Below are 17,714 nucleotides of genomic sequence, written 5' to 3'. Positions count from 1 at the left end.
AAAGGTCTACACTAAATAACCGTAGAGTGGAATCCCATTCAAATCCTATGTGGCTATCATTTAGCAGCCACATCAAAATATTTTTGAAGCAAACAGAACATATATTACAAATGAAGAACTGACATACCGTGGTTCATATCATGTAGCCATTATAATATAGAAGGATTCTGTAAACACCAGGGGTATACTATTTCCTTGCCCAACATGAGTTCTATAAAGGAATTTCATTATATTTACAGTATTTGATTCCTAAAGTAGTTAAGTTACTGACATCGAATCAAATTTAGAAAGCAGAGAAATCTTCAGGTAAATGTTCTAGTCCCAGTTAAGAATGTATAATAAAGCACCGTAGCACAGTTACATGAATAGGGTAGATGCTTAATATATACTTATTGAAGAACAGAAAACCAGATACCACATGTTCTCACTCATAAGTGGGTGTTGAACAATGAGAACACACAGACACAGGGAAGGGAACATCATACACTGGGGCCTGGGGGGTGGGGCCTAGGGGAGGAATAGCAGAGGGTGGGGAGATTGGGGAGGGATAGCATTAGAATACCTAATGTAGATGACAGGGCAATGAATGCAGCAAACCACCATCATGGCACATGTATAACTATGTTAACAAACCTGCATGATTTGCACATGTACCCTAGAACTTAAAGTCTAAAAAATTAAGAAAAAATCCAAAACAAGTCAACTTGATATTTATGAAAAAAATATATAAATATATCCATATATTTAAAAAATATATAAATCACTCCTTCTCCTATCTTGTTTCAATTGAAGAGCTTTCACTCCTCCTTTCACTACTTGCCCCCAAGTAATCCTTGCACCTGTCTTCTGAATTTCGTCCTCTCTGGCCTTCTTGGGGGTCTTACTCTATTTCCCATATAGACAACTTTTCCAGGTATTTCCCTAAGGGATCTTCCCTGCAACATTTTAACATGCTCAAGTATTTTTCATTAAATACCAAACAGTTTGGATGAAACACTTCTGCTATGTGCTTCTATAGAACTCTGCACTTCTGCTATCATAACACTTAAACTCCACTGCAACTGTTTGCTTTACCACAAATCTTTTCCACTGCACCCCATGCTCTGTGGGGGTAAGACTCTATTTTACTCATTGCTGTAACTCAGACTCAAAGGCACATATTCAATAATAACTGGAATATTATTCAATAACAAAAGTATTTTCTAATTAAAAGTATTCAATAAGGCTGGGTGTGGTGATTCAAGCCTGTAATCTCAGTGCTTTGGGAGGCCAACTTAGGAGGACTGCTTGAGGCCAAGAACTCGAGACCAGCCTGAACAACTAATGAGACCAACTCCACAAAAATAAAAAAAAACATGGCCGGCGCAGTGGCTCACACCTGTAATCTCAGCATTTGGGGAGGCTGAGGCAGGAGGATCACGAGGTCAGGAGTTCAAAACTAGCCTGGCCAAGATGGTGAAATCCTGTCTCTACTAAAAATACAAAAAAGTAGCCAGGCATGGTGGCATGCACCTATAATCCCAGCTACTTGGGAGGCTGAGGCAGAGAATTGCTTAAACCCGGGAGGCGGAGGTTGCAGTGAGCCGAGATTGTGCCACTGCACTCCAGCCTGGCAACAGAGTGAGACTCCGTCTCAAAATAAAAACATAAGCTGGGCATGGTGGTGTGCACCTGTTGTCCCAGCTACTCGGGAGGCTGAAGCAGGAGGACTGCTTCAGCCCAGGAGTTGGAGACTGCAGTGGGCTATGATGGTACCACTATACTCTAACCTGGGTGAAAGGGCAATAGACTTCATCTCTCACACACACACAAAAAGTATTTAATAATTTATTATGTCTTAATATTTCTTGAAGGGGCAAAATAAGCAATTATAAGTATCTACCCATCTAGATAAAAATGGAAAACTGAAAAAAACACCTCTTGTAGATGCTACATCATATCTTAATTTACCTGATCAAATAATTCACTTAGTAACTACTTCTCCAGAATAAGTTCTGTGAGACACTGATGCTTACAAGCACCGTATTTTGGGGGACCATGAGATAAAAGTTCAGGATTATTTCAAAATATGACATTGAGTAAAAAATCCATCTTAGTGAAATATTGCACAGAAAGATGTTTCATTTAAATTAAGTGCATGTTAATGCTGGCCCTGTTTGCCTAGGCCTAACTACACATGGTTTTTACATAAACAACATAATCAACTGAGGAACAGCATTAAGAACAACATTTGTGAGATCAAGTGGAAGGGAATGGAAGGAAAGAGACTTATGTAAGATAAGACAGCCATAAGAAAGAGAATCTTACAACAAGAGGAAGGATTTGCTGGCCACATCAATTCTTGTTGTCTAGATCTTCGGCCCTGGCAGTCAGTGTATACCCCAATGCTGTTAAAACACAGCAGATATTCTTTACTGGAGATCTCAACTGCGCAGATAGCATCCATTGGTTGATGTGCAATAAATGATAGTGTATGGTCATTTGAATGGAGCATACTGTATGGACTTCCTTCTCCATTCAAGGGGTATCTTAGAAATCCTGACTGGAATCCCACACACAGTTGTTCACTGAAGATTGCCATCCACTGGACATTATATGGGACTTGAATTTCCTTAAATTTTCTGTGACGGGTCTTGCTCTGAAGTAGTTCATAACAGAGGACCTGCCTTTTCATAGCCACACACAGGCATGTGAGAGCTCCATGGCGCACCCTTCCAGATGCTATGGTTTGACACCCTTTAGTTTCTGCCAGCTTGTAAAAATCAGTCTCTCGCCCATCCAAAGCTGACATAGGAAAAAGTCGTACATGACGATTTCGTCCTGAGATAACAGCAACAAGCTGATCATTTGGAATGAGTTCAATCTGATGAATCTTCTTATTGTCACCAACTCTAATAATTTCTAAACACAGAAAGAATAACAAATCAAATGAAAAATAGTTTTAATGATTAATCATATCCCAATTATACTCAAAAGGATATAAGTCAACTTACAGATGAACACACAGAAGAATAAGAGATCAGAAGTCAAAGGAAAAACAAAAGATAATCAAACCCATCATAAGATAATTTAACTCACCTATAGTACACGTATTGAGTCCTGAGATTTCTGGCAGCCAAGTCAAACCCCAAAGGATTCTTGTGTAAAAAGTATGCCAAATTTTCAAGGAAAACATTTTTACTGGCACTAAATTCTAGGGAATGTCACCAAGGAATTCCCATTTTTAAAAACAGAGAACTCATTTTTCAGAAGGTATTTATATGAGTAACAATGCATTGTCTTAAATGTATTGTTTTCCCATGATCTAAGTTGATATAATGATAAAACCTAGAATACTGCATTTATGAATACCAAGTTATATTGGTCTCTCTTTCTTTCACCCAGCATTTAGCTTTTTCCTAGAAGAAAAACCTCTAAATAAATACATTTTAAAAGTTGTTGCCTCTTTTGGTACTAATAGAACAATGGGAAAAATCAAGTTGTACTTTTTTGTCATGTTCCATCTTTAGAAATGCAATCTGGGTTGGGTGTGATGGCTCAGGCCTGTCATCCCAGCACTCTGGGAGGCCAAGCGGGTGGTTCACCTGTGGTCGAAACCAGTCTGACCAACATGGAGAAACGCCATCTCTACTAAAAATACAAAATTAGCCGGGAATGGTGGCACATGCCTGTAATCCCAGCTACTCAGGAGGCTGAGGCAGGAGAATTGCTTGAACCTGGTAGGTGGAGGTTGCGGTGAGCCAAGATGGTGCTACTGCACTCCAGCCTGGGCAACAAGAGCGAAACTCCATCTCAAAAAGAAAAAAAAAAAAGAAAAAAAAGAAATGCAATGTGAGTTCATACAGAACTGTGAAATAAGATGATACAAGAAGACAATGCACATTTGAAGTTTTAAACCTCAGAGGGATTACAGAAATTTAAAACTAATCTTTTAGTTTATAAACATATCAACTTAGGTCTGGAAAATTTTAATCACAGGATAAGTAAGAGCAAATCCTGCTCTTTGTAGAATTTAGTATCTCGAGTTTAAATTTTTTTTTAACACGTGATTTAAAATTACTCCAAAAAAAAAAAAAAAAAAAAAAAAAAGAGTTTTCTCTTACCATCTTTGGTGACATGTACAACAAATAACCCTTCTTCATTTCCCAAAGCAATCCTTTCATGATCTATATAAGACATGAATATAAAAGATTTTATTAGAAAAAAACATGTAATGATAATAAAACAGATGATAAGAAGATCTGGTGCAAAAAATGGAAATAAATTACAGTAACAGTTTACACTATTTCTTTTCAGATTATACTGGTAAATCTCTCATGTCTTCTAAAATAGAATAATTATTAAAAAGTAATCCATATGAATACCTACCAAAAGAAGTAAATGTTTGTTTAATAAATGATGAAACAAAATGAAAAACCTAGGTTGTTAGTACCCTAGGTCTAGTTCTACACTTCCTGTTTTGGGAGGGAAAAATTTTGAATGGTATTTTAACCCTACTCATTAAACTTTTCAGTATTTATGGAAAGTAACAAAAGAGTTGGATGCATATATAAGAATATAGCAAAAATGTAAACCTCCAGACACAGAAGCAGCCATCTGTTAAAGGCATTTCTTTCTTTTTTTTTTTTTTTGAGATGGAATCTCGCTCTGTTGTCCAGGCTGGGGTGCACAGGCATGATCTCGGCTCAATGCAACCTCCACCTCCCGGGTTCACGCGATTCTCTTGTCTCAGCTTGCCGAGTAGCTGGGACTACATGTGTGCACCACCATACCCAGCTAATTTTTTTTGGCATTTTTAGTATAGATGGGGTTTCACCATATTGGTTAGGCTGGTCTTGAACTCCTGACCTTGTGATTCGCCTGCCTTGGGCTCCCAAAGTGCTGGGATTACAAGCATAAGCCACCGTGCCCAGCCATGGGGCATTTCTTTTATGCAAGGCACTCTGTTATGTATTCCCTCTTATTTAAACTTCCCAATAACCTTAGCGGGTAATTACCATCTGTATTTTATATATTAAATTCTAAGAAACTAACTTGCTCTAAATCACACAAGCAGAAAATAGACTGGTAGAACTAATGTTTAGCACTGCTGTTTTTTTCAGGGAAAAAAGGCACTTTGAAAGTGTGCTTATACTCCTGTTTACTGAAAAACAAAGATCTGATACAGGTCTCCTTCATTCAGTAAACATTTACTGAGCATTTGTGATACAATGCATAGTATGTTGGACACTGGGGATTCCTAGACGAAAGCCAATCCCTGTTTTCAAGGTAGATTAGTAAACAATTATAATAAAATAAATATTATAAATTCATACCTATGATTACAGCTGCCTGGGTTGTTTTAATGAGGGGTAGAGTGCTGTCATAAGCCTCTTTGGGAACATAGACTGAGCGGTCTCTGAATTTGTTTTTCTTCAAAATCTTGTGCAATTCACTCAGCACTCCCACCCATTTGCTCTTCTCATTCTCACTGTCTGCTAGCATCAGGATTGAACATTTGTTATTAGATGCTGAAAGCTGGGAAGCTGTGACCTAGAATAATTTAACCAATATTCATGATATTAGAAAACAGGCACCCTTTATGCTAGTTTCATGATTATGTTAGTTTGCTTAGCACTCACCAATAAAATGAGCATTCATTAAATGGTAACTCTACTGGAGTTTAGCTTTTTCCTAATCGGAATAACTAGTTTTAGCCCTAGAATACATGACAAAGCAAAAGTGGCAGATACCATTTGAAATGTTTGTATTATTTTCTTTTTCCTTCTATAAAAGTACCTAACACCATCACTAAAGAGGCTTAAATACACTCATATATAACAACAACAACAACTGGTATTTATTGAGTAAATACCGAGCACCAGGTAGATCTAACTCATTTAACTTTGTTAACATGGTCATGAGATAGGCTGTAATGCCTTTATATCCTTATTTTATATATGAAAAAACTGTGATGCAAGGCAATTAAGTACTTTCTCCAACGACACACAACTAGAAGTCTGGGATCTTGTGCCCATGCTCTTAAGCGCTACACTATACTGACTTGCAACTTGTTTTAAGTCAGAAGTGCTCAGTAATACATTCTGTTATTTCACAACTCACATCATCATTAAGATTTTATCACTTGAATTAGTATTTAAATGAAGGTTTATCATTATAAACAATACTATCAAAGCAGTTTTAAAATTTACATATATGAATTCCTTTAAGAATTCGTTATTAAGTAGCAGTGACAATAAAACTGCACTATGAAAATCAGGTATAGATAAGGGGGCCTCTGTAGGCTCCGTTGATGGCAGGGAGGAAAATAAATAGCTGTCAGTCTGAGAACTGAGAGACTAAGTATACTTTTTGCCTGACCTTCCTTAGATACAAGATTCATAGACAAATATAGGCAACTAGGCATAACAATTGGGCAGTAGTCTTTTTTTTTTTTTTTTAACCTTTATTGTCTGAATTTACCAACTCAAGATTGCATTGTGGCAACAGCCTCCAAAGATGGCTACCAGCAAGTCCTCCTAAGGAATTCTATTCTTCTCATCAAGAGGTGGAGTCTATTTCCCCTCCCCTTAAATCTGGGCTGACCTCAGGACTTGCTTTGACCAAGAGAAGGCAGTAGGGTTATTATACCTGTTTTGGACCTAGTCCTCAAAGGGCCTGTCAGCTACTTTTGTTCTCTTAGAAGCCAGCCACTGGGGGCTCAGCCAGCCTACCTGATGACCAGAGACCACATGGAGAGAGTTCACAAAGAGGAGAACTGAGATCACCCAGCTAACAGTCAGCACCCAGATATAAGAGCAAGGTCATTAGATGTTCTGGCCCAAAATGAGCTGAATGCAGTCACATGAGAGACACAAGCTGACACCACAAGAAAGGTACAGCTGGCCCAAATAGTGAAAAATAATAAATCCTTGTCGGTTTAGGCTACTAAGTTTTGGAATGGTTGTTACAAAGCATTAAGTAACAAACACATTAATTTTCAAAGAGAGACATTTTTATTTTTTTAAATCCTTGAGAAACTTCACACTTATCCAATTTTCCATGTGATAGTATTTATTTGAAAACTGAATCAGAACTAAAAAATATTATCTATCAGCATATTTTATAAGCCATATATTGATGCTTTCTCCAGGTCTTTCACTAATTAAATAGCACCAACTTTCTATACCTTCAAGTACTGGATGACATGGAATATATAAAGGAATACAAAGTTTGTTTCTACTTAGAGTGAGTTTATGATTTATATAGGGAGGTAAAATATAGTCATTGAAAACACGTAATTCAGCAATCAAATTATAGCATACATACTTACTCTAAATATACAGGGTATATCTTTTCGACTTGCATGGATAACATCAGAGGCTAAGACTGAACTCACAGAAAATTCTTCATCCCTGAATGAAAAGCAAAGCATTAAAAGTTAGTATATGTGGCTATGTGTGTGCGGTTTGGGTGTGTATCCAAATAACACATACGAAGCAATATCCAAAGTTTAACTGCACCAAACACCCAAATTTAATTTTTAAAAAAATTTAATTTTCCCCTATTGTAATTAATAGTGCCCCAAATAATTTAACAAGAATAACAAGTAAGTATACATGTAGAACTGAGATTTGAACCCTAATATGTCTCTGGAGCCTCCAGTGCACCCTCTTGCCTTCCATAATAAACCTTAAGTGCCCTCAACCCAGCTCATCTTACATTTTATTGTTCCTTCAGCATCTAAAACATATTTCCTCCACAATAATTTCTTGTGATTCCCTTAATTTTGTTGTTGATACCATGACTCCCTTAGTCTTACAGGCTTGACACCTCAGTCCTATTTTTTATTCTTCTCCCTATCTATATTCAGTTCCTTAGTAGGTTCTATCAGATTTTTCTTGCCAATATTTCTTGCATCTATCCCATCACAGTCCACATTTGTAGGGGAAGATAATGTGTTTGAGATGCTGGTGTGAAGTGCCAATGTGAGTCATAGCTAGAAATTCTGGTTTTGAGCAATGTATGGATATATTTGAACTGGAGATACAAGTCTGGGAATCATCAATTCGGAGGTGATGGCTGAAGCTGTGAGTAAATATCACTCAAGGGCAGTGCCTGGAGTTAGGAGAAAAGGTAAAGGAGAGAGCACTAAGGAAAAGGGGAAGAATCTAAAAAATGAGACCAGAAATGTTTGAGGGCTATACTTACTTAAATGTTTACTGATTATGTTTTCCAGGAGCTTTTCTGATTTTTATTTTCTTTTCTGATATTGAAATGATGCTCTAAGCCTTTAAGTGATGTGATGACAGAAACTTCATACAATAGGCTTCCATTACCCCAGCAAAGTTTACACAGGTCTTTTGGACTCAAACACCAATTTCTTTTTCCTTAACTCCTAGCCCCACACACTGAACACACATACCATCCTGTCCCATAAATACACCTTACTTCCTATTTTCAATTCTGTTACTATAGCAATATTAGCAAATTAGAAAACATGAAATTAGATCATTTAAATAAACCATGCAACACAATTTTTAAAAATCACAAACTTTAAAATTCCTATGATACAAATAATTTTACCTTCAAAGTCTTACCTCATGTCAATCACTTGACTAATGACAGCACTGGGCTGAGATGCTTTTCCTTCAGTAATATCGTACAGAAAGACTTTGAAGTCACACACTACAGCCAATGCTCTTTGCCATCCTTTCTTCACTCCAGCTGGCTTAGGAATCTTAGTTTTGTTTTAGACAGACAGACAACCAACCAACCAAAACAACTCAAATGAAAATATCCCTTTAATTATATATGTAATTGCAAGGTAAAGACCTACAGATAATGTACACATTTTACAAGTCTGCTATTCCGGTTGGTAAAGTAGCAAAGAGGACACATATCATTAAGCTATGAGAAAATGTGAGAACACATTCTTCAAATACCGAATGACATTTTATTCTGAGAACATTTTAATGGTACCATTTAACTTTCACTAGTATTTCATTAAAATAACATTCATGGGTTTCTTTCTAAATAGCATAAAAGTCAAACTTGGTAGTAAGATGAAATTCAGCTTACACTGTAAATATTACCCAAGATAACAAGACTATGCTTTGATAACATCTCATAATTAATAACCATATCCCACCTCTCTTGCAAGACCAGGTGCTACAAACTCCTTTATGAAGATTTCATCACAAGATAGGAATAATATGAAAAAACTTGAGATATTTTATAACTTATTTCTAAGTGAAAGCTAGGTTTTTGTTTTCAAATTATTATTTTAGATGAAACAAAATTATTAGATGAATTTTATTCATTTAATTTTCCATAAAGAACTATGCTCTTAAAATAATTGGATTTGACTTTAATTCATTAATATATCTTAAAAGGTTAATCTAAACCCAACTTAATCATACTTACTCTGACATGACCTTCATATGCTGTTCCTATTCCTTTCTGAGGATCTATACCCAGGGGACCTTTTGTCTGTTCAGGAGGAACTGGACAAGTGGTTGGAGCTTTGTTTACACAAGTTATATGGCACGAGAATCCACACACTTTTGGAGGGAAAAAAGAAATGTTTGATAAAAATTCATTTTAACAAAAAGAAAATTCACTGATACTGCATACAAGATGCTATGTTAGACGAATGCTCATCTCCAATTTTATTTTAAATAACAGTTTTATCATTTGGGTAGCTGATTCATTTGCTTATCAATGACAATTTTAATAAGAAATAGTAAATATTTAAAAATTATTTGTAATACTGTTATTCTGTGTTGACATTAGTGATCAAATAGAAAAAGCATCTAGCCTTGTGACTAAAATGACAGATTTAGATTTCCTAAAAGAGTGGTTTCTCGAGTTCTTTTTAGCTCTTCATCCCACTACAACTTGGTATCTGCCTTGAAATTTCTCTTGCGAAGGTCATTAGTGGGCATTAAGCTATGTGACATCTTTGGTTTGGCAAACCCTAGCAATCCTTGAAAATGGAGTTTTTCAATGACTAAAAAAATACAAGTTAAGGGTAAATTTTAGGAGTTATTACTATATATATATTTAAACTACTACTAAAATAACAATAGTTACTTTTTGGAGTGCTTTTTATTTTTCTATAACAATCGAAAACAGGTACAGTTACCATCTCTACGTTAAATTATGACTTACCCAGGGTCACAATATGTATTTGGCAGTGTTAGAATTCACCCAGGTAGTCTGGCTCGGAGTCTGCATACCTAACTACTAACAATATTGTCATGATGTTGCTATTTGATACTCACATGGTAAACCTGAGATTCGAAGAGAAGATAATAATTAAACTTAACAAGTTTCACTGAGACTTGGTCAGGTAAGAATTAAAGGTTAAAATATTTAGGCCGGGCGCAGTGGCTCAAGCCTGTAATCCCAGCACTTTGGGAGGCCGAGGCAGGTGGATCACGAGGTCAAGAGATCGAGACCATCCTGGTCAACATGGTGAAACCCGTCTCTACTAAAAATACAAAAAATTAGCTGGGCATGGTGGCACGTGCCTGTAATCCCAGCTACTCAGGAGGCTGAGGCAGGAGAATTGCCTGAACTCAGGAGGCGGAGGTTGCGGTGAGCCAAGATCGTGCCATTGCACTCCAGCCTGGGTAACAAGAGCAAAACTCCGCTTAAAAAAAAAAAAAAAAATTAAAATAAACAAAGAAGTTTGTTGGGAGGGGTTATAGACTTAGATAATTTATTTAGGCACAAATGTCTCAACTGACTTTATTTATTTATTAAAGACAGGGTCTTGCTATGTTGCCCAGTTGGCCTCAAAATGATCCTCTTGTCTCAGCCTCCTGAATAGTTGGGATTATAGGCATGAGCCATCACACAGCTTCAGTTCACTTTTAAGTGGAGTGTCCAGCAAGTTACGATTTGTTTTACTTACAAGCAAAAGGCAGTGGAAGCAACAAAATAAGTACCTATACTGGATCTAATTCCAACCAACCACAAGGAAAGGAACATGACAGGAATCTTAAGAAGCTGTAATCACATTATTGTAACATTTACAAAAGCCTGGCAGACAAAGGCTAGGAACACTCTCATGAGTCCCCATAGCTTCATAAAGTAGGCTTCAAAGGGTCTAAAGAAAAGATAGGCACAATTTCACAGCAAATGACTCTAGAAGAGAAGACAGTCTGAGAAGACCTCAAAAATTCCTACTATGAATTGCAAATAATTGTGATGCATAAAAATGACATGGGACTTAAAGCCAGGTAGCTGGCTAGGATTCTTTCTAACAAACAAACATTGAAATGACATGCCAGCACTGGCTAAGTTCCAAAATGAGGCAAAGCTTGAAAACTACACATTTTCTCCTTCTTTGGCTTCAGTCACATTCCCTAGTCAATGATATAGGCGATTCCTTCTCAGGTTACTTGGCTATCTTTTACTGTTGCCTTCCCTTATCTATGTATGAGACTCATGCACTTGCTCACTTCTCAATCTACATGTGCTTCGTGGATGTCATTCATGTTTATAACTTAATACACTCATCTCTCTTAAATCTCTGCTTTTTCAACCCTGAACATTTTATTTGGCTTTAAACACGTGTCTAATGAACTAGTTATATAATCTTGATCCTTCACTTTAGCTGTGAGAACTAATCAAACAGAATGCACTGCCTTAACATGTTATTAATTTCCCTCTTACTCAAAGTACTCAGATATAGGGCTAACTGCAAGTATATTATAAAGGAAACACATGCATCTGATGGGGATTGACTACATTTCCTTTAGGGTCCCTTCCCAACCTAACAGCAGAAGAGACAGGAAATGGCAACTAGTATTAGAATTTGAATTAGCAACTATTTCCTTATCTTTTTCATAAGATAAATAAATAAAGATCTCCAGATAGTTCACAGAAAGTGAATATTATGAAAAAACTAGGCCAGGCACAGTGGTTCATGCCTGTAATCCCAGCACTATGGGAGTCTGAGGCAGGCAGATCATGAGGTCAGGAGTTAACAGCCTGGCCAATGTGGTGAAACCCTGTCTCTACTAAAAATACAAAAATTAGCTGGGCATGGTGGCACACACCTGTAGTCCCAGCTACTTGGGAGGCTGAGGCAGAACAACTGCTTGAACTCAGGAGACGGAGGTTGCAGTGAGCTGAGATCGTGCCACTGCACTCCAGCCTGGGTGAGTTGTTTAAGCACAACTCTGTCTTAAAAAAAGAAAAAAACTATGCATGGATTTAAAATTTTCTTTTGCACCAAAATAAATACATACTAACTTGTTATAATATGTCTGAAAAGGATCTAGCTTGATCCTTGAGGCACTAAGAAGAATGAGACATCAATCTGAAAAGAGCCTCTGTAAGAGCAACATGAATTCTGCTAAAATTAAGTAAGAACAAATATAAAATTTACAATGAAGCTTGAGTAGAAGAATGGTGAAATAATTGGTGCTTTAGAAAATGTTTATGGTGACAACTCCTGATATGATTTGGCTGTGTTTCCACCTAAATCTCATTTTGGATTGTAGCTTCCATCGTTCCCACGTGTCATCCGAGAGACACAGTGGGAAGTAACTGAATCATGAACCATGATTGTGAGGCCTCCCCAGTCATGTGGAACTGAGTCAATTAAAGCTTCTTCCTTTACAAATTACCCAGTCTTGGGTATGTCTTTATTAGCAGTGTGAGAAGAGACAAATACAAATGCTTTAAAGAAATCAGGCCGGTCACGGTGGCTCATGCCTGTAATCCCAGCACTTTGGGAGGCCAAGGTGGGTGGATCACCTGAGGCCATGATTTCGAGGAAAGCCTGCCCAACATGGTGAAACCCCATCTCTACTAAACACACACAAAGAATTTGCTGGGCATGGTGGTGGGTGCCTGTAATCCCAGCTACTAAGGAGGCCGAGGTAGGAGAATTGCTTGAACCCGGGAGGCAGAGGTTGCAGTGAGCTGAGATTGTACCATTGCATTTCAGCCTGAGGGACAAGAGTGAAACACCATCTCAAAAAAGAAAAGAAAAGAAAAGAAAAGAAATCAGCAGTTTACAAATGGGTAACCCAGTTTAAGAAAGGAAAGATGATGTCAAAGATGAAACCTATAGTAGCAGACCATTCACATTAATTTGCAAGGAAAAAATCTTGTTCATGCCCTGTCTTAAGAGGACTGATGAGTAACATCACAAACAACAGCCAACACCACAGACATCTCAACTGGTTCAGCTTACATAATTCTGACTGAAAATGAATGTGAGCAAACTTCCCACTTGTTGGGTGCCAAAACCACTGTATCCAGATCAGCTGCAGAATGTTCAAAGAAAGTTTTAAACAAATAGGATCAAGATCCTGAAGCATTTCTTTGAAGAAGTGTAGTAGGAGATGCAACATGGCTTTACCAGTATGATCTTCAAAGAGAAAGCACAATCAAAGCAATGGCTACCAAGAGGTAAAAATGGTCCAGTCACAGCAAAAGCGGACCACTCAAGAGCAAAGGTGATGGCAACCGTTTTTTTGGGATGCTTGAGGTATTTTGCTGTTGGCTTTCTGGAGAAAATGATAGCATCTCTTTATTATGAGAGTGTTTTGAGAAATATAGCCAAAGCTTTAGAAGAAAAACACCTGGGAAAAGCTTCACCAGAGTTCTTCTCCACCATGAAAATTCTCCTCCCATTCATTCCTCTCATCAAACAGAATTTTGTGAGTGTTTTCATGGGAAATCATCAGGCATCCACCTTAGAGTCCTAATTTGGTTCCTTCTGACTTCTTTCTGTTTCTGAATTTAAAAAAGTCTTTAAGGGCACCCATCTTTCTTCAGTTAATAATGTAAAGCAGACTGTATTAACATGGTTACATTCTCCTAGGACCCTCTGTTCTTTAGGGATGGATTAAATGTGTGGTATAATGGCTTATAAAATTGTCTTGAACTTGATGGAGCTCATATTAAAAAATAAAGTTTATATTCCTTATTTTTATCTTTAAATTCTACATTTCCACAAGTTTTGTGAAGTCCCCTCATATAAGGTAGTGCTGTAGTGACAAATTCCATTTGATTTTTTTAAAAAAGTATTCTTGTGAACCATTAAAAAAGAAATAATATATTCCATTATAATTTAAACCATTTTCACTTCAGAGGTCCTAGGAAAAATAAAACAATACATAAATATACTTTCTGTTCACATAACCCCTGACCCTCTTTCCTTCATCACTCAGAATGTGCACTCTATGAGGGGGTAGGATCTATACACCTTTACTCAATCTAATATTATGTCCCCAGAACCTAGAAGTACAGTGGGTGCTACATAAATATGTAATGAATAAATCATGGATGGTAGGGGAAAAAAAAAACCTCTGCTATTAATATAGTAATAAAATATCTTTCAGGCATAGTGGCAGACATTTAATATTTCTGAAAAGGTACTCACATTGCCTACTTTTCAATAATTTCTCTAACGAATTAAACAAGGTTAAATTTCAATGAATAGGTTCAAGGATAACTTGTATGTCTTCTGTCATATATGTTAATGTTTTTTGGCAGGCACTACAAATTTACTCAAGTAACAAAACAATGAAAAATGAAACATATTTAAATATATATCCCCTAAAAAATATTTCTAGTGAACACTTGTCTAGTTTCTCTAACATTCAACAGACAACACAGATTATTTCCATTCCTGTTATGCAAAAAAAGCAAATGATTAAATAAAACAAACATTTATATACCTTTGAAAGAGAATCAAGTTATTTGATTACAATTTAGACAGTGAAGTCACATTTTCTTTCCTTTTTGTTCTTACCTTCACATGAACAGCCCTGTCTTATTAAACCCACCATCAAAGAGGTACACTGATGACACTTGGTAGGAGTAGTAAAAGATTTTACAAAAAACTGGTGAGTCTTGCGCTGCAAAACAAATTGATAAAAAAACCACATTGTTTAAAAAATTTCCATAATGAGTCCCTATGCCCCATATCAGCTTCTAGAATGTTTTCTAAATAGGAATAGAATGAATTCTCTCCATTTCTCATTACATCTTCTTACAATTTGTGGTCTTTAAATACTTTTATTAGGGAATTTGAGTGACTAAGCTAAAACAAGAAGTTAAATGATAATTGCTCTTGAATGTCATTTGAAAAGTATGTAAAATAAACTATAGCTTATTTGGGGGGGCTCATAAATCTTAGCTTCGGAATTTTATTAAATTCTCCAAATTACTGTTCAGCAGATAGTTAAGTAAAATATTGCATATTTATGCTTATACAAATATAAGACTTTAATATGCTTTATACCTTCTTATGAAAAAAAAGTTATTTAAAATTTTTGCTTCTACTAAAAATCATGTGTTTCTTTCTGGGACCAAGGACAAATACTATGCTTCACAAATTAGTTTTCTCCTACGAAAAGAGACAATATAACACTTGAGCAGATAAAAATACACACATATTATTCCAGAGAGAGATGGCAGACTGAAATTTCTTATTGAATACCCTGTAGTTAAAGGTCTCTAAGTCTTAACTGATTTACATGGTGGTAAGCCATATAGATTTTAGCTCTTTGGAATATTCCTTTCTTTTCCAAATTAACTCTCTTAGCATGTTTTAACAATAAATAATGTATAATAAATAACCTTTCACTCTGCTGTGTGAACGTAGGAGCAATTTACTAAATTCCTCTCTGTCTCACTTTCTTTATCTACAAAACAGGATAAACAGGAGTATCTACTTAATGAAGTGGTTAAATGAGTATTAATATAAACAAACCCTTTCAAACAGTACCTGGTACATACTAAGTACTTTCAAAAAATATTTCCTTTTTTCAAAAATAATTTCAACTCTTATTTTAGATTCATGGGTACATATGCAGGTTGTTACCTGGGTATATTGCATGATGCCGAGGTTTAGGGTATGAGTGATTCCATCACCCAAGTACTAAGCACAGTACCCAATTTTTCAGGCCTGGCACTGCTCCCTCCTTCCCCTTCTCTAGTAGCCCCCAGAGTCTTTTGCTGCCATCTTTATGCCCATGAGTTATTTTGTTGCCATCTTTATGTCCATGGGTTATTTGAATTTTTTATGTCCATGAATGTTATTTGAATTTTGCTAATTATTTCTTTTATATGTGTGATTGATTTAAACTACTAAGAACTCTATTCCATATTCTACTACATTATGAATACTGATTTTAAAAAGTTAAAGTAGCTTTTTTGTTTATTTCAGGTGACACGACATATGAACAAAAAACTAAAGGGCATATTTGAAGCTATAAAATTCAAGTCAAAAATAAATCTTGTTCTTTTCAACTGTGATATATGATTTGCACACAACAAAAAGTTTTTAAAAAATGAAATAAGTAGATTATCTTTTTACACAAAAAGCCCTGACTACCAGCATTAGTCAGAGAATGGGGTGAGATTCTCAAATTTAGAGTCATCATGAGATCTGGTCCAACCTCAAACCATTCTGTTCTACATGTTCCTCATGATCTTTTGGTGAGTCTCAAAGCAGCACTGGGAATTGACTCCAAGCAGAGCACAGACTATCTTACTACCAACTCTGCAATTGCTCCTATATCTTCTGAGTCCCAGTCAGGGTGTAGGCACTGTACCAGTACTTTATATAATTCATCTTATTTCATGTAAACAGCCACCTTGGAAAGATAGATATTTCCTTATATGAAGGAACTCATTAAAATCATAAATTCTGCTCTTTCTCTTGTATACAACTTTGAAATTTCTGACTCTTTGAGAAACTATTATGAGTAAATTTTCTAGTGCTAACTTTTTCAATTGTTCAAAATGCATTAATGCAAAAGATGTAAAGTTATTCTACTGGTTAGTTCTAGAGGCTTTTAATACAAAGAAGGAAAAAATAATCAACTGCTCTAAGTAGCTTCATTTTTTTTTCTTCTAAAGGATAAGAGGACATACCTGAAACAGTAGCAATGAAACAACTCTAGTGTAATTTACATATATGACACTTCCTCCCCAGCAAGAGATCTACTTAGGATGTCACAATTCTGAGTATGACAACAGGGAAAAAAATAACAACCCAATGTTTTGGATGAGAATTAATTTTAGGTAATAAATCATTTAACTGGTAGGTGACAGTTAAATTTGGGAGAGGTGGTGAAATTTACTACTAAAGATTAAGGAGTTTATGTTTCACTAATCTCCACTAAGGACAGTATAACATAACATAATTAAAGATCATTACTCTGGGCCGGGCACGGTGGCTCACGCCTATAATCCCAGAACTTTGGGAGGCTGAGGTGGGTGGATCATGAGGTCAAGAAATCGAAACCATCCTGGCCAACATGGTGCAATCCCGTCTCTACTAAAAATACAAAAATCAGCTGGGCATGGTGGCGCGCACCTGTAGTCCCAGCTACTTGGGAGGCTAAGGCAGGAGAATTGCTTGAACCCAGGTGGCAGAGGTTGTAGTGAGCCAAGATCGTGCCACTGCATTCCAGCCTGGCGCCTGGCAACAAAGCAAGACTCTGTCTCAAAAAAAAAAAAAAGATCATTACTCTGATGGCATCAGTCTTTCGGTAATACACAATAGGATTTTTTTTTTTTGGCATGAAAAAGAGGAATGATAATAGAAAGATACATGAATAATCAATCTTAGGGTCTAGATTACTTGGCTTCTAACATCCCTGTTTCCTGCCTCCTGGTCAATATTTGATATCTAATACTTCCCTTTGTGAAACAGCTGGAAGAGGAGAAAAAAAATGAAAAGAAAAAATCTAGTA

General features: G+C 36.4%; 1 protein-coding gene across 34 annotated transcripts in view; it reads right to left on the bottom strand.

The window, feature by feature from the left end:
* CDC42BPA (CDC42 binding protein kinase alpha) overlaps positions 1-17,714 on the bottom strand; it is a 327,482-nt gene that overhangs the window by 31,384 nt on the left and 278,384 nt on the right. For all 34 annotated transcript variants that reach the window (XM_017966458.4, XM_078356686.1, XM_078356692.1 and 31 more), the window contains 7 exons: positions 14,762-14,867; positions 9,406-9,542; positions 8,580-8,719; positions 7,313-7,394; positions 5,316-5,532; positions 4,104-4,166; positions 2,308-2,901 (listed from right to left, as the gene is read on the bottom strand). In XM_017966458.4, the coding sequence (XP_017821947.3) occupies positions 2,308-2,901; positions 4,104-4,166; positions 5,316-5,532; positions 7,313-7,394; positions 8,580-8,719; positions 9,406-9,542; positions 14,762-14,867 (1,339 nt within the window). The remainder of the gene's footprint in view (positions 1-2,307; positions 2,902-4,103; positions 4,167-5,315; positions 5,533-7,312; positions 7,395-8,579; positions 8,720-9,405; positions 9,543-14,761; positions 14,868-17,714) is intronic.

This window comes from Callithrix jacchus, chromosome 19 (assembly GCF_049354715.1).
Source record: "Callithrix jacchus isolate 240 chromosome 19, calJac240_pri, whole genome shotgun sequence".
NCBI lineage: Eukaryota > Metazoa > Chordata > Mammalia > Primates > Cebidae > Callithrix > Callithrix jacchus.
The sequence above is the reverse complement of the archived record's forward strand: the minus strand, read 5'-3'. Positions and strand labels throughout refer to the sequence as shown.